The sequence below is a fragment of the Lichenostomus cassidix genome, chromosome 24, assembly GCF_008360975.1.
Source record: "Lichenostomus cassidix isolate B80296 chromosome 24, HeHo_3.0, whole genome shotgun sequence".
In the NCBI taxonomy this organism is placed as follows: domain Eukaryota; kingdom Metazoa; phylum Chordata; class Aves; order Passeriformes; family Meliphagidae; genus Lichenostomus; species Lichenostomus cassidix.
This window is the reverse complement of record NC_139504.1, coordinates 6,272,528-6,289,348: the sequence shown is the minus strand read 5'-3', so window position 1 is coordinate 6,289,348 and position 16,821 is coordinate 6,272,528. Positions and strand designations below refer to the sequence as shown.

General features: G+C 52.3%; 1 protein-coding gene across 7 annotated transcripts in view; it reads right to left on the bottom strand.

Annotated features, from left to right (window-relative positions):
• CADM1 (cell adhesion molecule 1) overlaps positions 1–16,261 on the bottom strand; it is a 131,344-nt gene extending 115,083 nt beyond the window's left edge. For all 7 annotated transcript variants that reach the window (XM_085081913.1, XM_085081915.1, XM_085081914.1 and 4 more), the window contains exon 1: positions 16,106–16,261. In XM_085081913.1, the coding sequence (XP_084938039.1) occupies positions 16,106–16,214 (109 nt within the window). In that variant the 5' untranslated portion in view covers positions 16,215–16,261. The remainder of the gene's footprint in view (positions 1–16,105) is intronic.
• Positions 16,262–16,821: the final 560 nt, after the last annotated feature.

Below are 16,821 nucleotides of genomic sequence, written 5' to 3'. Positions count from 1 at the left end.
AGGAAACTGGAGCAAACAGAGAGGAAGAAAAACAGGTTTTATTTACAGATTTCCTGGCGCTATGAAGGCACATTTTCATTTCATTCCCATACAAACAGCTCTCCGCTGGGAAGTTCCGCCTTCATCTCCTCATTCACTTCTGTCGGTCCTCTCAAAGGAGGCAAGGAAGTATCTCAATCCTTACGCTTTTTTCCAATCACAAAGCAGCCCAAAATAAACACGAGAAGGCTCTGAACCACTAAATATTCTTAAGTACTTGACACCCAGTTCCCTCCGAGAACTGCACAGATTGCACATTCACAGAATGCTGGGATTCTTCGCACATTTTCCAGGCCATGTTTCCCAGAATTTACAGTTTCTTCCAAAATATTGTGCAACATATTACGCCACCAGAATACTCAACTCCTTAGCTGGACACATGAGATTGGTTCATTTTCTCTTTTTAATCTCTTCCAGGTGATGCTTCCACATATGATTTCTTTTGGCCAAACCAACAATACAATAAAACCATTCCCGAAATCCCCTGAAGAGTCTGAACCATCATCCATTTTGCACCGAGCACCAACCCCGAGAAATTTGTTCTAGGAAACTATTGGAAGCGAGTCCAATAAGTTGAAAGTCAATTTAATTCTTTCAAATTCCGCTATCAGAGATCTCCAGCTTCAGTGGGGAGAGAGAAAATCATATATATATATATACATATATACACACATGCATATATATACATATATACATATACACACTCACACACAGATATATCTCCCTGCCCTGGTTGCTCCTATTCCCAAATTCCATCCCCAACCCCAGGTGAGGTGTCCAGCACTGCCAGCCACACAGCATCAGCGCAGTTATGACCACAGAGCTATTTTGGTTTTATGTACAGACTTTACTACCACCTTATAAAAGAAGGATTTCCAGAAGGCAAATGGACCGACGTCTCAAAATAGAGTGTTTACATTAACGCTTGGCAAGCAGAGCCTGCAAACAGAGATGAATAGAGATAAGCTATAAAAAACACCGCGGACGTTTACTTGCTGGAATAGGAGCTTGTAATCCAATTTCGGGTCCTTCTGCCAAGTGTTACACACAGCATCTTTGTGTGTGACGGTTTCAGCCCTCGTCCCCCACCGCCCCTCAGCGAGGATCAGCCAACGAGGAGAACCAGCAATTCCGGCGGAACGCTCCATTAAAGAGCCGTTTGGATGGCGAGTTACGAGCTGGGTATATCCAAACTCACTGTCCTTCCATTTGTGGGAACATTAAAAGATCGGGAAAGGACAATAAATGCTGCCTGAGAGGCACGAGGGATGCCGGAACGAGGGCGGAAAAACAAACCTTTCCGCACCTTTCTGCTGTTAATGGAGAAACAAACAGGCTTTGCCTGCGTTTGGAGGCTCACGAGAGCCCTGCGGATGGAATTACTGCTTGGTAATTAAACGTGGCTGTTTGTTCCACACACAAGACACAAAGTCACATAAAACAAGCCAATCTGAGGCAGCTCTTCCCAGATAAACTGGAGCAGGATGATCCTGGACCAGTGGGCACAACCCCACACCTCCCTGCCATGAGCTGGGGTAATTCAGCTCCAAGTGCTGACTCCTCCCTCCAGAATTTCACACTTCTGGGATGAAAACTCTTTTAACAACCGTGATTACACTGGGTTTTGGTGGTTTGAATGCACGAAGTTATGTTTTTAAAGCCTCTAATATCACCTGATATCTGGGAAGAATTCCTCTTCCGCTGGATTCTCATTTGACACAACACAGCAAAGATCCCTAATTCAGTTAATCGCTCGTCACATAAACAAAGAAACCTCTTGAGAACCAGAGAGCAACACGCACATGTATTTGCAATGCATAAGAGGATATTTTTTTTAAATGGTAACAATGCAATCTATTCAGTGTGAAGAGTCTGGGAGGCCAATTAAATACTTTGGGTTCCATAATTATAATTGCGGTAATGAATAAGAAGGAGCATTACAGCTTGCACAATGCAGTTCCTCCTCAAGTCAATGATTCAGTTCTTGTCTGCTTTCAACTAACCTTTTGTGTCTCTTCATATCAGATCTTGCAGATTACTTTGAGTAGAATAAAAATATCCCCAAATATCCCAGGTAATGTAATACATTTGGCATCCCTTGATTATGCCTACATACAGCCTACAGAAAGGATTATGCACTAAATGGATAACATTAATTTTGATTAATTTTAGACATTTGTGAAAATTCAGTGAGGCTCCAGCCACCATCTGAATGCCCTGGCAAGGCCATGATGGAGGGGAGAGCTGAAACCTGATTGCCTGGGGGTTTTTGAGGTTTTCTCCCCCTTTGGAAGAGCTTTTCCTGATCATCCTGCACCTGGAAAGCGGCTTTGGTGAAGGACTCTGCTCCCTCACTTTCTCCCCGCAGCAGCTTTTATCCACCACATGTCTGCAGAGATCAGCCTCAGGAAATTGAGGACTTGCTCCCACGAAAGTTAACCCCAAACTGCTCCATTTCTGCTTAGAAAAGTAAGAAGTATCTTTTAGTTGGTTGCATTGGGTGGTTTAGACATTTTGCCAAACGTTCTCAGGGCTCCCCCAATGTTGATGCCCACTGCACCTGGCTGCATTTGGAGAATCAATTACCTTACAGAAATCCCTTAACTTTCGTATTTGGTGCATTTCCAAATACACCAGAGCTGAGAGAGACTTTTTTCCCCCCCCTTAGAATTATCACATTTGGTAAAACCTTCCCCACAATCTCTCATGCAAAGCAAAGCCTGAAGGACAAAGGGTTAACAGTGGGCTGCAGCTGCAAAGGCACCAACTGCCCCCTTTGTCTCCAGGGAATGAAAACAAGAGATCTGAGCAAATCCAGCTTTATGAATTCAAAACTTCAGACGCTGCCTGCAAGAGAGCAAAGCAACATCCTTCACTGATGCACAGAGAAAGGGAAAAGTTAATTTTATTGATGGAAGACCCAAAAAAAGGCAGATCCTAATCTAGGCGAGTGAAAAATCTCCCTCTCTGAACAACAAATGGGACTTGGAGCACCAGGCGCTGCAGGGATTTATTACCTGAGGAGACAACAACACCCACCTCCTCTTTGGGGTTAAAGCAAGGTGCTTTTGGACTGTCATGCTCATCAGGAGCCACTCTGAGGATCTGATCCATCAGGGAACACGCCATGCATTGCAGCATACTCTGCTTCACCATGAGAACCAGGCCTTTGGAAAGTCTTTTGAGCACGGAAACTCACCTGGGCACCCTGCCCATGTGAGCACAAGCTCAGCCACCCTTGGATTCCTTTCTTTGGTATTTCCCAGAAATAGTCTGATCCAAAGAGTCAACCCTCGCCTGGTTGAGGACATCTCAGAGGCCAAAAGAAGCTCTTCAAGATCACTAATTACTCACTTACTGCCTTCTAACAGGGCAACTCACAGAACCTGTCACTGGGACTGTAACGAGACTCACCCAGAGCCCCACGTCTGCCTGTAATTAATACAGACCTGTAAAAGCCAGTGCTGCCACAGTTGGGTCTGAGAGCACACGGCCACGAGTTGACATCTCCTGTTGACTGAATTAGAGCATCTTCTAATGAGGCTCGCTTCAAAATCATTTTACATCCATTTGCTCATGTCAGCATCAATGTATTCAGCATTATCTACCAATTAGTAAACCGGAAAACATTCTTTAGATAATCTAAAATCTCGCTAAAATATTCAACGTGTCATTCATTTACTACAAACTGCCCTATAAAAACAAATTACTGGAACCAGCTGTCACAAAGCAACAAGTGTCTCAGGACAAAGTGGTTTCTAAACCAAGGGCTTTCCAGGACACATGTGGTGCACTGACACTCCATCTTCACCTCGAGCAGAATTGGTCACTTCCAACGCTGTCCCTGTCCCCAAGGAGTGGGTGAAGCCACTACAGGTGCTGATAGCACCAGGAGGATGCAGATCAGCCTGTCTTGGAGTTCAGAAGGACATCCCAGGGATCGGGGTGAGGGCTGGGAAGGGTTCACCCTTTGGAAGGATCCAGTGTTTGGGGAGTTCACTTTCTGCCTCCTCAGAGCAGTCCAGTGCCAAGGATACCTCACCACGAAGGAGGCACAACCCAAACCAGGCACCTCCTCAGGTGCGCAGCTCAGGATGAGCTCCCCCACCACTCCAGGCTTCTCCAGGACTGACAGGCTCGGTGATGGGAAGGTGTTTTCCACTAGATCAGGCTGGCAGGAGCCTCGAGCAGCTCTCCCTGTGCAAGCCAAGCTGGGTGAGTGGTGCCAGGGCTGCAGCTCAGGTAGGGCACAGTGCCAGCGCCAGCCCAGCTCCAGAAGGATTCCCAGCCCAGCAAATTCCCCAGCAGCAGCTTCCAGGTGGGATCATCCAGCATGGGACAGTCTGTGGCCTCAGCAGGGGAGCATCACTCCTCACCACACCATCACACTCCTCACTGCCAGAGCCACCTCCAAACTGTCCCACCTCAGCCGCTCCACGTGTCAGGAAGAGGACTCTGCATGCCTTGGCAAACACAGGGCAAAAACATTTTGTTTGGGGTTATTTTGTTTTTTTTTACTCCAAAGAAGCAAAGCCCCTTGGTTTTCCCTGAGTTTTGCAGCTGCAGGAAGGGTGGTTTGGAGGGTGGCTGGTTGTTTTTTTAATCTCTTGAGCGTGGCAGAGCAGTAAATCTTGCATTATGCTCTGAAGAGTGTCAGGTTTGGGCTTCATTTTGGTCTCAGATTAGACTCCTGAAGCAATGAATCTTCCATCACAGAGGCCATTACCAACCCAGTTTTCCTTCATTTTGCACTGCTTTATCCCTGATTGTGTTATCAAACTCACCTCCAACCCCCTCACCTGCAAGGAGCTCAGCAGACCAACAGGCTTCCCCTGCAGCTTTAGGTTGGAAATTGGCAAAATTCCTTCCCCTAAAAAGTTGTCCAGCCCTGGTCAGTACCCCTGGAGGGATTTAGAAGCCGTGTGGATGTGGCACTTGGGGACATGATTTAGTGGTGGCCTTGGCAGTGCTGGGTTAATGGCTGGACTCAATGATCTTACAGGGCTTTTCCAACCTAAACGATTCTCTGATTCTGAATTACCATATGCAAATTGTGATCATTAAAAGGCATTTATAAAAATCAAGTAAAACAGCCCATGAATATTGAAAAACGCTTAAGTGTTAAGTTAAACGACAATTTTCAAAACACACGGAGGAAATCTGACCGTAACCAACCAGTCCCATGAAATACCATATCTATCATCAACTTTTTAATTACCAATTGATCAACATGTAGACAGTGTAATAGCTTACAGCTTTTAATTACTGAACTATCAAAATTCCAACCAAAAAAGGAACCTCCAGAGATGAAACCGTAATGCTTGATTATTCACTGCTACATAATGAATGATTTGTTTTTAAACAAGATGTCAAGTTCCTCATGTAATCCATCTGGATGTGTGACTCCACAAAGCTCACACTGCCCATACTAAGTACTCGGGGCTCCTCTTCTCCCTTCTTTCCTGACCCCAGGAGTGAAGGGGTTTGGGGGATTTTCCCCCTTTAAGGCAAAACAGTCCTGAATCGAGGGGCTGACAGGCAAACAAGCTGCCAAACCTCGCTGCAAATCCAGACACGCCACTTCAGCTCCCTCCGAAGGGACAGGTTTTGCCTGGGAGGGAACAGAGCCTCCTTCCAACTCGCCTGTACTCCCTGGGAAGCAGCTCTAAACCAAGAAATACATCCAGGAGGGGTGGGCATGGCAGTGCTGCCTGTCACTTCACACGTACAGTGCTGTGAGAGGCACCAGAGCCGCGGGATTGGGGATGAAGCTCCCAGGTTCTCTTCCCACAGCCTGAGCCGAGCGAGCGCGGCGAGGATTTGAGTGTTGGCATTACACTGAGAAGCACATCGGGGTGGGGAGAGGCTTTTCATCTCTGCCCTAAATTCAGCATTGAGCTGAACATCACAGCCACAAATCCCCTCCATGCACAACACAACTGGCCTCTCCTCCTGTGTTTTATCCTAATAACCATTCCCAGCTCAGAACTCCAAATCACCCCCACAGATCTCTGTTTCTGCGGGCAAACAGATCCAGAGGTTTTCAGGACTGTGATTAAGATCACAGAGCCCTCCACAATCCACACCCCCCGGACAGGATTCTGCCAAATTCAGGCTTTTTGCGTTCAGAGAGACATTTCCCAGAAATACTCGTTTGCAAATTCAAGTTTCTGAGGAGGGATGTAAAACATTCTGGAAATAAGACTGTTAAACAAGGGTGGTTCAAGCAGAGCCGATCAGTCAACGAAAAATAAAACTCCTAGCAAATAACACATTTGTTCCTTCAGCCCAGTGGCAGTGAAGAACATCCCTCAGCCTGAGCCCCTGGCGTATAACCCTACAGATGTTCCCTATGTCTATCAGCCCCGAATAGCTGTTCCACAGAGCAGCATCTGTTCCCACAAAAGCAGGGAACAAGAGCCTTTTATTTTCCCTTCATCACAGCCTCAGAACCCCAGTTGTTGCCAACCAAACCCGACAATACTTCCCCCATAAATTCACCCACTCCAGCCACATCTGGGCTTTGATTTCCACACGGAAACCACAAGCTCCTTCCTCGCACTTCCCTTGGGAAGCTGCAAGCACGCTGAGCTTGTACAGATTTCCACATAAGAAATTCAGTAATCAGTCCAGGAGCTGTAAGCACTTATGACAACAATATCTATCAACACTTAACCATATTTACAACTAAATCATGTAAATACCAGGCAGCTCTCCTCTGCATGCTGATAATCTGGACAAATGAAGGCTGAAAAAAGCCACTCCAAGAGGAGACCAGACAAGCAAAACCATGTCGGGTGAGCAAGAAGCACTGATGGCACTCTGAGATCACTGACAGCACCAAGGACTCGATGGCAGAGCCCCCAGGGCCACCCTGGCTGCCACAGCCACAAGCCCTCAGCCATCCACACCACCTTCCCGTGCTTGGCTTTGCAGATTGTCTGCACACACGTGCATATTTCATGTCCATTTTGTAAATATTTCATCCACGAGATCTGTATACTTCTCAGAAAAACAGGGACAAGCTGCTTCAACACCTACCCAGAGCTCTTCCCTCTCCATCTGCCTTTGAAATCCTCATACAACCTAGGAACCAATTTAAAATTAAAAGATCCCAATTTCAGAGAGGCTTTTCTGTCCCCCTCCCACCCCCCCCAAGATGGACCATTTTATTACACCCATTAAACTGACAAAAATGACTCTTCAGCTGCTTCAGTGAAATGCCGCTTCTACAGCAGTTGAGGCAAACACTCTCCCAGACCTTTATAAAGGAAAAGTGATTCCGTATGTAATTGGATTTTTTGGCACAACAAAAATACCAAGTTATTAAAACTCTCGCATGGCTTTGGATTGTGTCTTTAATGGATGCTGCTGTCCTCGCCTGCTACAAAGACATTTTATGTAAAGCAACAAGGAGCTGCATTTCCAAAGGTTTCCCAGAGGATTCAGGAACAGTTTTCAGCGCAAGGTTCACTCTTTGGGCAGTGAAATCCGGGAGGAGGAGGGAAGGATCTCACCACTTTCCTCCAATATCCTACTTGTCCATGCACACCCACCAACATCCACATTAATTCCAGCACAAAATCCCTTTATCCCTCAGGACACCCACTGGACTGGCCACTCCACTGGGCTCTCCCTGGGAAGAAGCAAATGAGCAGGCTGAAAATAGCTTACTAATCCTCATTTATTTCCTGCAGGATCATTTCTGCCACTCCCTACCTTTGGACAGGAATTTTACACCCCCACAGGACCCCATCACCCACGGAGAACTATTTTTGTTCCCTTATCCTGCCTTGTCCAAAGAAGTCAGATTTAGAGGGATGCAGTGCATGAGGGGAAGAAGAAAAAGAAACAGTGACTTGTGAATACAACAGGTTGCCCACCATGTATTTATTCTAGTAGGAACTGAAAAGGTAATTCTGTAGGAAACACTGAAATCCCATTTAATGGGACTCTTGCTAAACCTCCCCCTTCCAAAATAGGAATGAGATCAATCACCCAACCTCGACATGAAACACAAAGAGTATCCCAAACCAGACAGCTGGATTCGACCTTCCCGAGCTGCATTCCACACACATCATGTTAACACGAAAATTTTGGATGCAATTTGCTAATGAGAGCCTGGAGGAGCGAGTCATCCTCTAACTCTGCATCCAAAATTCTCCCAGAGTGATTTAAGAGCTACAGCACTGGGTTTGCCATAAACCCTCTGTTTACAAGGCTCCATGGATTCCTACAGAGCAATAAGTGATTTGCCTCCAAGTATTTCCTTTATTTCTCATCTCGGAGTTCCCCCCCTTTCCCTGGCAATGTCTGAAGGGAACACTGTTAATCTCCCGTCTATCCTGCTTTAATCTTCACTCTTCCCAGCGAGAGACGCGACTCTGCTCCTCGTGCTGAGGAAGCAATACCTGGCAGTTATGGATTCAGGGAGTTGATTAAACCTGTACATTCTGCTAAAGATTCTATGGAACGATTTGGATTATAAGACCTTTAAATCGAAGGAAAAGCCGTTTGTGTGGACAGAGCTCAGCAACCTCAGCGTGGGAGATGCTTTCGGTGGTTCTGCCTACTCGGGGATGAGTAACGTCTGCTTCGGAGCCACCCACAGACCAGGAGTGAGGAAAACTGGTCCTTAACTGTGCCAGGGCAAGAACAGCCATTGCGTGTCGTGACCCGGCAGACACAGACTCTGAATCATGCAAGTCTTCATTCCAAGCAGTTGCTAAAATCACAGCAAATGAAGGGCAGAAGTGGAAAGTGCCAAAGGACAAATTACACTCACATTTTACACGCCAAGAGAAATATTCCCTGCAACCACCCTCCAACAGTGACTGTGGACAGAGAGGTTACACAGCAGGTTACACAGGTGCTGCCTCAGGCATCTACTAGGGAGAGGATTCCTGTTCTGGACAGGGATATGTGCTTCCTCCTGCCCTCCAGGACAGGAATCCTCCTGGCAAACCCTGGGGAACCTCACACTGCTCCTCCAGACTCTGCAGAGTGCAGCAACAAACGAGGGCAGCAAAGGAATTGATCTGCCTGGAGACCCAGAGCAGCTGTCGAGCAACACCGAGACAACTCTTCCCATGGCAAGCAGGGGTTTCACTGTTCCTTCCTGCTGTGCCCACCCTGGAAAAGCTGGCTGCTCCGAGCAGTCCTAACAAAGCAACCATCCCCAGCAGCTCCGCCTGACAAAGCTGACGGCCGATGATGACAAGCGTTCAGGGTTTGATGGTTGTCAACCAGCTTCCCCAGCCAGGGAGCCCAGTCAGGCTGTCACCAGGAGCCGATAACGGGAGAGGCATCTCTCGGGATCTCAGCACTGAGCACGTTACCCTGGCATCCCACAGCAGGGAGAGATCTTGGCATGAAGGCTTTTAAAGAGCTGCTGGCACCCAAACCAGCGCAGCGGGCTTTCTGCTTTCATGCCTGTGAGTGCATGGCATGGCCTGTCCTCAAAGAGCTGAAAAAAGCATCTAATTCCATACAGAGTGGGAGAAGCAGCAGGGTAACCCTTAGGAGCTTCCCTGCTTCTACCAAGATTCTAACGTCATGTCTACATGAATGCAAATGAAGATGTCAAAGAGGCAATGGGAGCACAGAGAAATAGTTCAAACTGTGTTTTGAAGAAAAATAGCTTAGAATGAGAATCCACAACAAACTCCCTGCCCCTGGTTTAACCCAGCAGAACTATTTCAACACTTCTCCATAGACAAAGGGCAGCTGCTGCCCAGAGTTAACCTGTGCCACACCAGGGCAGTGAGCTGGGAACAGCTTTGGATAAAGTCACCGTGCTTTTCCAAGGTCAAGGATGTATCAGCATCACAGAGCACATCCCAGAGCAGCATCACTGTGATAAATGCATCAAGTGAGAACACTCTCTCTGCAGAATTAGGGACAGATGTGCCTCTGCTTGGCTACAAAACCAGGGCCGTGGGGGCACAGGGAGCCTTTATTTCTGTGTGTTAGCCCAGAGGCTACACGGAAAGTTCCCTTTCCAGCCCAATTCTCACAGAGCCCGACTTCGCTGCAACCCCGGCGACAAAGCTGAACACGACTAACGTTGAAAGTGCTCTGCCAGGGAAGCTGCCAGGCAGCCTCATTTAAAAACAGGGAAGCAGCAACAAGCAGTTCCTCTTGCTTGATCCGATTACTCTGATCTCTCTTTTGACGCTGCAGACTCAGACTCGTATTTCTATTGCTGCACGGGGGGAGAAGGGGAGGGAGGGAATGTCACTTTGCTGCTTCATATTTCTTTTCTCCTGTCATACTTTGGAGAAGGGATATACACTGTGAGAGCTGGAAGGGAGTGGGGGGTCTGGGATGCACCCACCTTGCAGATGAGGTGTAACCCAGACTCCATCCTCAGCACCAGCACTCCCAGACCTGCCTTGCTGGAGGTTGCCAAGCCCCAAAATGGTCTCATGCTGTCCGTGAAAAATTCATCTGCATAAACAGCATTATTGCTCTAACAAAAAGGTCTGTTTCTGTACCAAATGTTGAGGTCTCTCAGGTCCAACAGTTATCACATTTGGGATTAGCACCCAACTGCTTCTCTGTGAAGGGCAGACTCCCACTGCAGGGGTCCAGTCAGACTTGAGAGCCCTGCTGATGATTTGGGAACACAGTGACATTTCCATTCTGGAAGCAGACCTTGGAGGAGATCATAAATCAGGTTCAGGCACTCACTAACTGCTCAAAGAGGACACCACGGGATCAGAGCAGTTTATTCCAGACGTAACACGAGCCCAGGGGTTTATACACCTAACTCATGATGTCTGAGCACAACTTTAGGAAGCAATGTGGCCCCATGGGCAGCCTTGGCATCTCCCTGATCTGCACGTAGACATCTCCATCCCCCATGGCTGCCACTGCCCAGCCAAGGGCTCCAGAAAACAGGACACTTCCTACAGAAGGCTCAAGCCAGGAATGGAACTGCTCAGGGCAAACTTCACAGCTGGGATCGGCAGAGGAGGAAGATTTCCAACACAACTATTTCCCACTGCCAAATGCACACCTGGGTTTTAAAAAATGCTGGCCCTTCTGTACTGTGAAGAGGCTATTCCCCCTTCAATACTGGCACCTGATTGGAACTAATACAAAGAGGGAAACGGGGAGCTGGGCAGGACCAAGGCAAATCCACCACAGACCTGCAGCACCTGCACGTGAGACTGTCAGCAAACCAGCAACACCGAGGAGCTGCCAGCGTTTCCAGGGACAAAAAAATACCTAAAAAAGCAAGACTAAATACATTTTCCAGTTAAGCTACAGCCCACAAAAGTTTTATATCTCTGAGCAAAGAGATGTGCCTAAGTATCTCTTTGATCCTTCAGACTGGAACTTAACGGGGTATCAAATATTCTACTGATTCACCTTGAGAATTTGGTAAGGTCAGAGTGTTTGAAATGCTCAAGTTTTTAAACCACAGAAGAACACAGTCAATTAAAACCAAACCACAGGGTAAAAATAGCCAGCCCAACCCTACGGAGGGACATTGTTGGTCTAAAATAACCAGGAGTGGAGGGCAGCAAATGTCCCTGGTACAGCACAGCCAAATGCTTTAAATGCAAGCAGCCACCAGGCACATACTGCGGGTGACTGCATGGTGTGGGCTCAGCAACAGCTCCAAGAACCTCCGAGAACCAAACCTCCTTTGGGATTTCAATTCCATGCTGGAATTTCAAATGGGTGAAAAAGACTGACCTGAAACTTGGGTTTTCAGAGCCCTATCCAGCAGCACACAGTGGTTTGTGGGGATCCCCAACACCCAACTCAACACCCTGCAAAGATGGGAGAGCCTGATGTGCAACACAGCAGGAAAACCTAAGGATTCAACAGGTAATGACACCAGGAAGAAGAGAAACTGTTTTCACAGCAAAACCGGCTGACAGAAAGCAGGCGGGTGGTGGTCACGCATGGGCAGGGCCATCAGAGGAGTCGCCTGCAGCCACAGTATCGCAGCTGGGGCTCATCCTGCCCTTGCAAATTAAAAACTGGAATAACTAAATCCAGCTCGTGGCTGAACCACAAACGCCGGCTCGTCTCGCGCGTCCCAGCCGAGAGCTCCCCGCGTTCCAATCACCAGAGCTGAGAATGAAGCCTCGTGGTATTTCCCTTCCAACTTGCCTGCCGCACATCCAAACCCACCCTGTTCCCCAGCACGCTGCCCTGGAGCGCCTGAGCCCACGCTGGGCGACCTTCAAAGCATTTGTGGTGGAGCGCCCCGGGAGCCGCAGCAGCAGCTGCTCTCTGCAGCGTGCAATTACGTCCCGGGAAAGAGACTGATTTATGGAACTTAAACAAGTACATACCACTCCTAATTACAACATTCCACCTAGGGTCTCTCCTCCGTGGCAGGTTTCCACAGTGTCCCTTTATTTAGCGCCGGTGGGTTTGCACCGCACAACGTTCCCCGGAGCAACAAGCACGACTTATATTTTTTAACACGTAGCATCCAATTTCTCAGTAGACACCGGCTGCGTGTCCAGCTCTGCTTGTGCTCTCAAACCACTGCGTTAAGTATTCACTTCCTGGCTCAGCTCCAGGGAAGGCTGCAGCCTCACATTCTGCTCCTGGAGCCTGCTCAGATCTGGAGCCGCAGACAGGAGCCGAAATGTTTGGATACAGGAGGGAGCCCCTGCTTTCCTGACAGAAGCATCACCAGGTGCTACCAGAACCCAGAAGAGGAACAGGTTGTCAAAACCCCTATACAAAGTCTGACAATAATCCCTAGAAAAACAGCCATCAAAGAGAAACATCCAGAAAACTCTGCCTACATGCAGGAACGTGGGTTTGCTTTTTATCGTCAAACGTGCTCTGAGGAGTGCTTGGATGGTCCGTTTAAACAGAGGGTGTATCCAGGCTGGAACACAGGTTTTACTCCGGGTGGCCCCAGGCAGACGCAGGGTTAAGGAGCTGACCCATTTTCCACCCGGCAATAGGGCAGAGAGAGCTCACCGATGGCACAGACATGTCCCCACCGAACGCTCCTGGTCCTGGCAGGGCCGGGGGAAGGCTGGCCAAGCACCCGGGTGACAGAGCCAGGGCTGTTTGATTACAAAGCCTTCTTTATTTACACACCGGGAAAGACAGCGCAAGGCAAACAAAGGCGACGGCAGCGCAGCATCAGCAGAACGGCCGCTGATCCGGCCGGGGGTCCCCAGGGGAGCGCCACTCTTCTCCGGCCTCCTGTCACCGCAGCCACCTCTGTGCACCAGCAGCGGCCACCCGTGCCAAGGGGATCCCGGCAGCGTCCATCCCAACAGCGTCCATGCCGGTGGTGTCCATCCTGCCGAAGGTGCTGACAGCCTCCCCCTCCTCAGAGCAGAGCACGCACGGAGCAGAGCGCTCTCCTTGCCTTCCCATCCTCAGGAGCCGCCTTGGCAGTGCTTTCAAACCAGATTGTCGTGCTTATAAACCTGGGCTCAACTGCCTACACGCAAGACAAATGAGCCCAAGCTGCAACCCAGATGGATCACTTTATTCCCCAGCCCCTTCCCCGCCGGTGTTTGCGTCGCATGCAGAACGCAGCGCGTGTTGCTGAAGGCCAGGGACGAGCAGGCTCTCCTCGCTTGCATACAAAGCCTCCTTGGAAACTCACTCTGTGTTTACAACGGAGCCTGGCTCAGCGCAGCCGCGCTGGGAGCGCTCTCTGCCTTCACGGGGGGCTTCTCCGGGGCTGGTTTGGTGTCACCAGACACGGAGGCTGCAGCCACAGCCACCTCCGGCCAGCCCCTCGCAGCTCCGTGCCACGGCCAGGTCGCAGCTCCACGCCGACGCTGTCTCCAAACACCTCCCATGCCTTCTGCTGGAAAGTTGTTCTCCCTAACGTGCCCTGTGCCAGCGTTCCCCACTGCAGACAGACTCCGAGACCACTCCTCAGCCCTCGCCCTGCTGCACAGGGGCATCGGCAGCTTAATTAACTGCCAAGCATCGAGAGCAGCTAGAGAGGAACCACAGAAACGCACGGATCCATTTGGATGCTCATCCCAGGTTAGCGGCTCAGCTCAAACCAAGTCTCACTGCTGCCTATTGCTGTTCCAATCACCTCCGTGAAAGGAGGCGGCAGAACTCTCAGCCTCGCTCCGCATCACGGGGTGCCACCACGGCGGTGACACGATGCTGGCACCGCTGTGCCTCGGGTGGCAACCGTGCGGGAGACACAGTGACAGCGCTCTGCGCTGCTGCCACACTCTAATTCTCTCTTCCCAGAACACTGACGCTAACGCCGATAGCTTGGAAAAGGGGGGAAATGGGGGGGAAAAAAAAGAAAAAAAGGTCTTCAACTGTAAGGAAATTTTGCCTAAATGCAGACAGTCTGGGATTTTATGCCGCGATTCACAACACAGCACCGCAACCACAAAATATCTATCTTTCACTACCAGCACCACAACGTCGGCTCACCCGGTGCACGGGTCACGCACAGCCAGCACCCAGCGCTGCTTCTGCTTCCCTTCGGCAGCTCTGTGATCCCAAATCACAGTGCCACAGTTAGCCGGGCAGCGGTGAACAGGCTGAGCCGGGCGGGGGATCACTCTGGCCTCCTGCTAAAAACTGCTCCTAGAGAACTGGAGGTGAGCAAGACAGCAAAACAAAGGACGAACGCGGCCGTCCTAGAGTAAGGCTCGTATTTCCAATCCGGGTGTCTCTCAGTACAAGTCCCCAGGTCACGCCGGCGGGAGACTCACCAGGCAGCGAAAAACACCAAACACTCAAACAGTACCTTGTGACAAAACATCTGAGGAGCTACAACACACCGACCGCAGCGACAGCCGGGCGCGGGGAGGCGGACCGGAGCGTTTCCAAGCTCGCAGCGCGAAGAGCCGGCGCGGTGGCTCCTTTGCATCGCTCCAGCTCCCCGGACGGGCTCCGGGCTGAGCAGCGCCGGGCTCGGGGCTCAGTCGCCCTTCGGGGCTGCCCAGCGCAGCCGGGCGCAGCTCGGAGACGGCGGAGAGCACCAGCCCCGGCCCCGTTCGCAGGGACAACGAGCTGAAAACGACCCCGGCGCTCTCCCCCCACCACCATCCCACCAAAAAGGCCGCCCGGGAAGAGCGGGGAAGGCATGGACATGTACACAGGCTGTGAATAAAGCTCTTTGTTCGCCGGGCTGGCGGCCCCTTCGTCCCCCCTTTCCTACGAGCGGGATTCAACAGATCGCTCAATGGCCTCTTGTTCTTCCCAAACATCCCGGGCACAGCACCCGCTCCTACGGCCATGTCGGCCCGTGCCGCCCCACGGGCACACGGGAAACGTGAACCGCATTAACGGGGAATATTTGAACCGAAGCCACCGGACACGAGCGCAGGTCGTTGCTGCGGCTCCCGGGCTCGGCAGAGAGCGATGCCAGGCTGGTTGGGGGGCTCGCACCGGGGACACCGCACCCCGAGAGTGCCGCGGAGGGAACCCAACCGGCCCCGCTCGGGGGACTCGTTAGCCTCATTCAATTAGCGGCCGCTCCAGCCGCAGCGCCCGAGCCGGGCGATCGCCCCCGAGCGCGCCCAGCGGGGAGGGGGCGCGGCTGCGGCGGGGACCCCGCGGGCACCGGGGGAGAGAGAAGAGGAGGGAGAGAGAGGAGAGAGAGAAGAGGGAAGGGAGGAAGAGGGAGAGAAAGACGGAGAGGGAAGCGCCGCGCAAGTTCCACTCAGATTCCAACAGGTTCCCCGCTCCCGCGGGGGTGCAGCATCCCCGCGCCGCCGCAAACACCGGGGGGGCGGAGAGGAGGGGGATAGAGGGGGCGCGCAAAGCAATTAGTTTTTAATTGCGGGGCCGCCGATGACCCCCCGGGCAGCGGGAGAAGCCGCTTCCATGGAAACCGGCAGCGGCTGCCCGCGCCGCGCCGCCACGCGCGGGTGAACCCGCCCGCCGCTCCCGCCGCCGGGGGCGCTTCCCGGGACCACGGCCCGGGGCGATGCAGGGCGGGCGGGAGCGGCCCGAACCCGCCGCAACCGGAGCTACCCGAGCGCCGCCGCGATCCCCGAGGGCGAACCCCGCTCCCCGCGCCGCCCGCCCCGGTACCGCCCGTCCGTCCGGCGCTTCCCGCGGGCCGGGTCCGCGTCCTCCGTACCTCGGGGGATGATGGCGGCGGCGGAGAGGAGCAGCAGGAGCAGCGGGAGGAGCCCCGGGGCGCCGCCGCCGCTGCCCGCGGGGCCGCTGGGCTGGGCGCGACCCGCCATCACCGGCACCTGCCTCGCTCTGCCGCCGCCGCGCGCCGCCCGCGGGAGATGGCGCGTCACGGGGCGGAGCCACGGGCAGTACCGCTCACCGCACCGCCCCGCGCCGGGCCGGGCAGGGGGACGCGGGGGCGGGCGGGAGCCGGGGAGCCGGGCCCGACCCCCGGGAGGGCGGCTGAGCAGCGCCATAGCGGGGCCGTGTCCCCGCACCGCCGCCGAGCTCCGCACCGCCGCGCCCGACCCGGAGCTTTCGCCCCGTTCCTAGCTTTACCCCTTTCCAGGGTCGCCGTCCCCCACCCCCGCCAAAAGCATTCTGCTCCCGGGGTTCCACCCCGGCGTCCTTCCTCTCGCGGTGCACCCCCGCCGGCGTTCTCCATCCCGGGAATGTCCCCCTCGGCATCCTCCCGCTCGGCAGCCTATGCGTCTCCCCCAGTGTGTTTTCCCCCCGCGCTGGCCCGTTCACCCTCCCGGCGGGATGGTGTCCCCCCGCCCCAGCATCCTCGCCCCGGCGAGCCCCGCGCCGCTGGAGGCGGTGTTGAGCCTTCCCGGCTCCGGGGGAGCGGAGCGGCCGAAGCCCACGAGCCCCCCGGCGGCGATCTGGGCTCGGTAA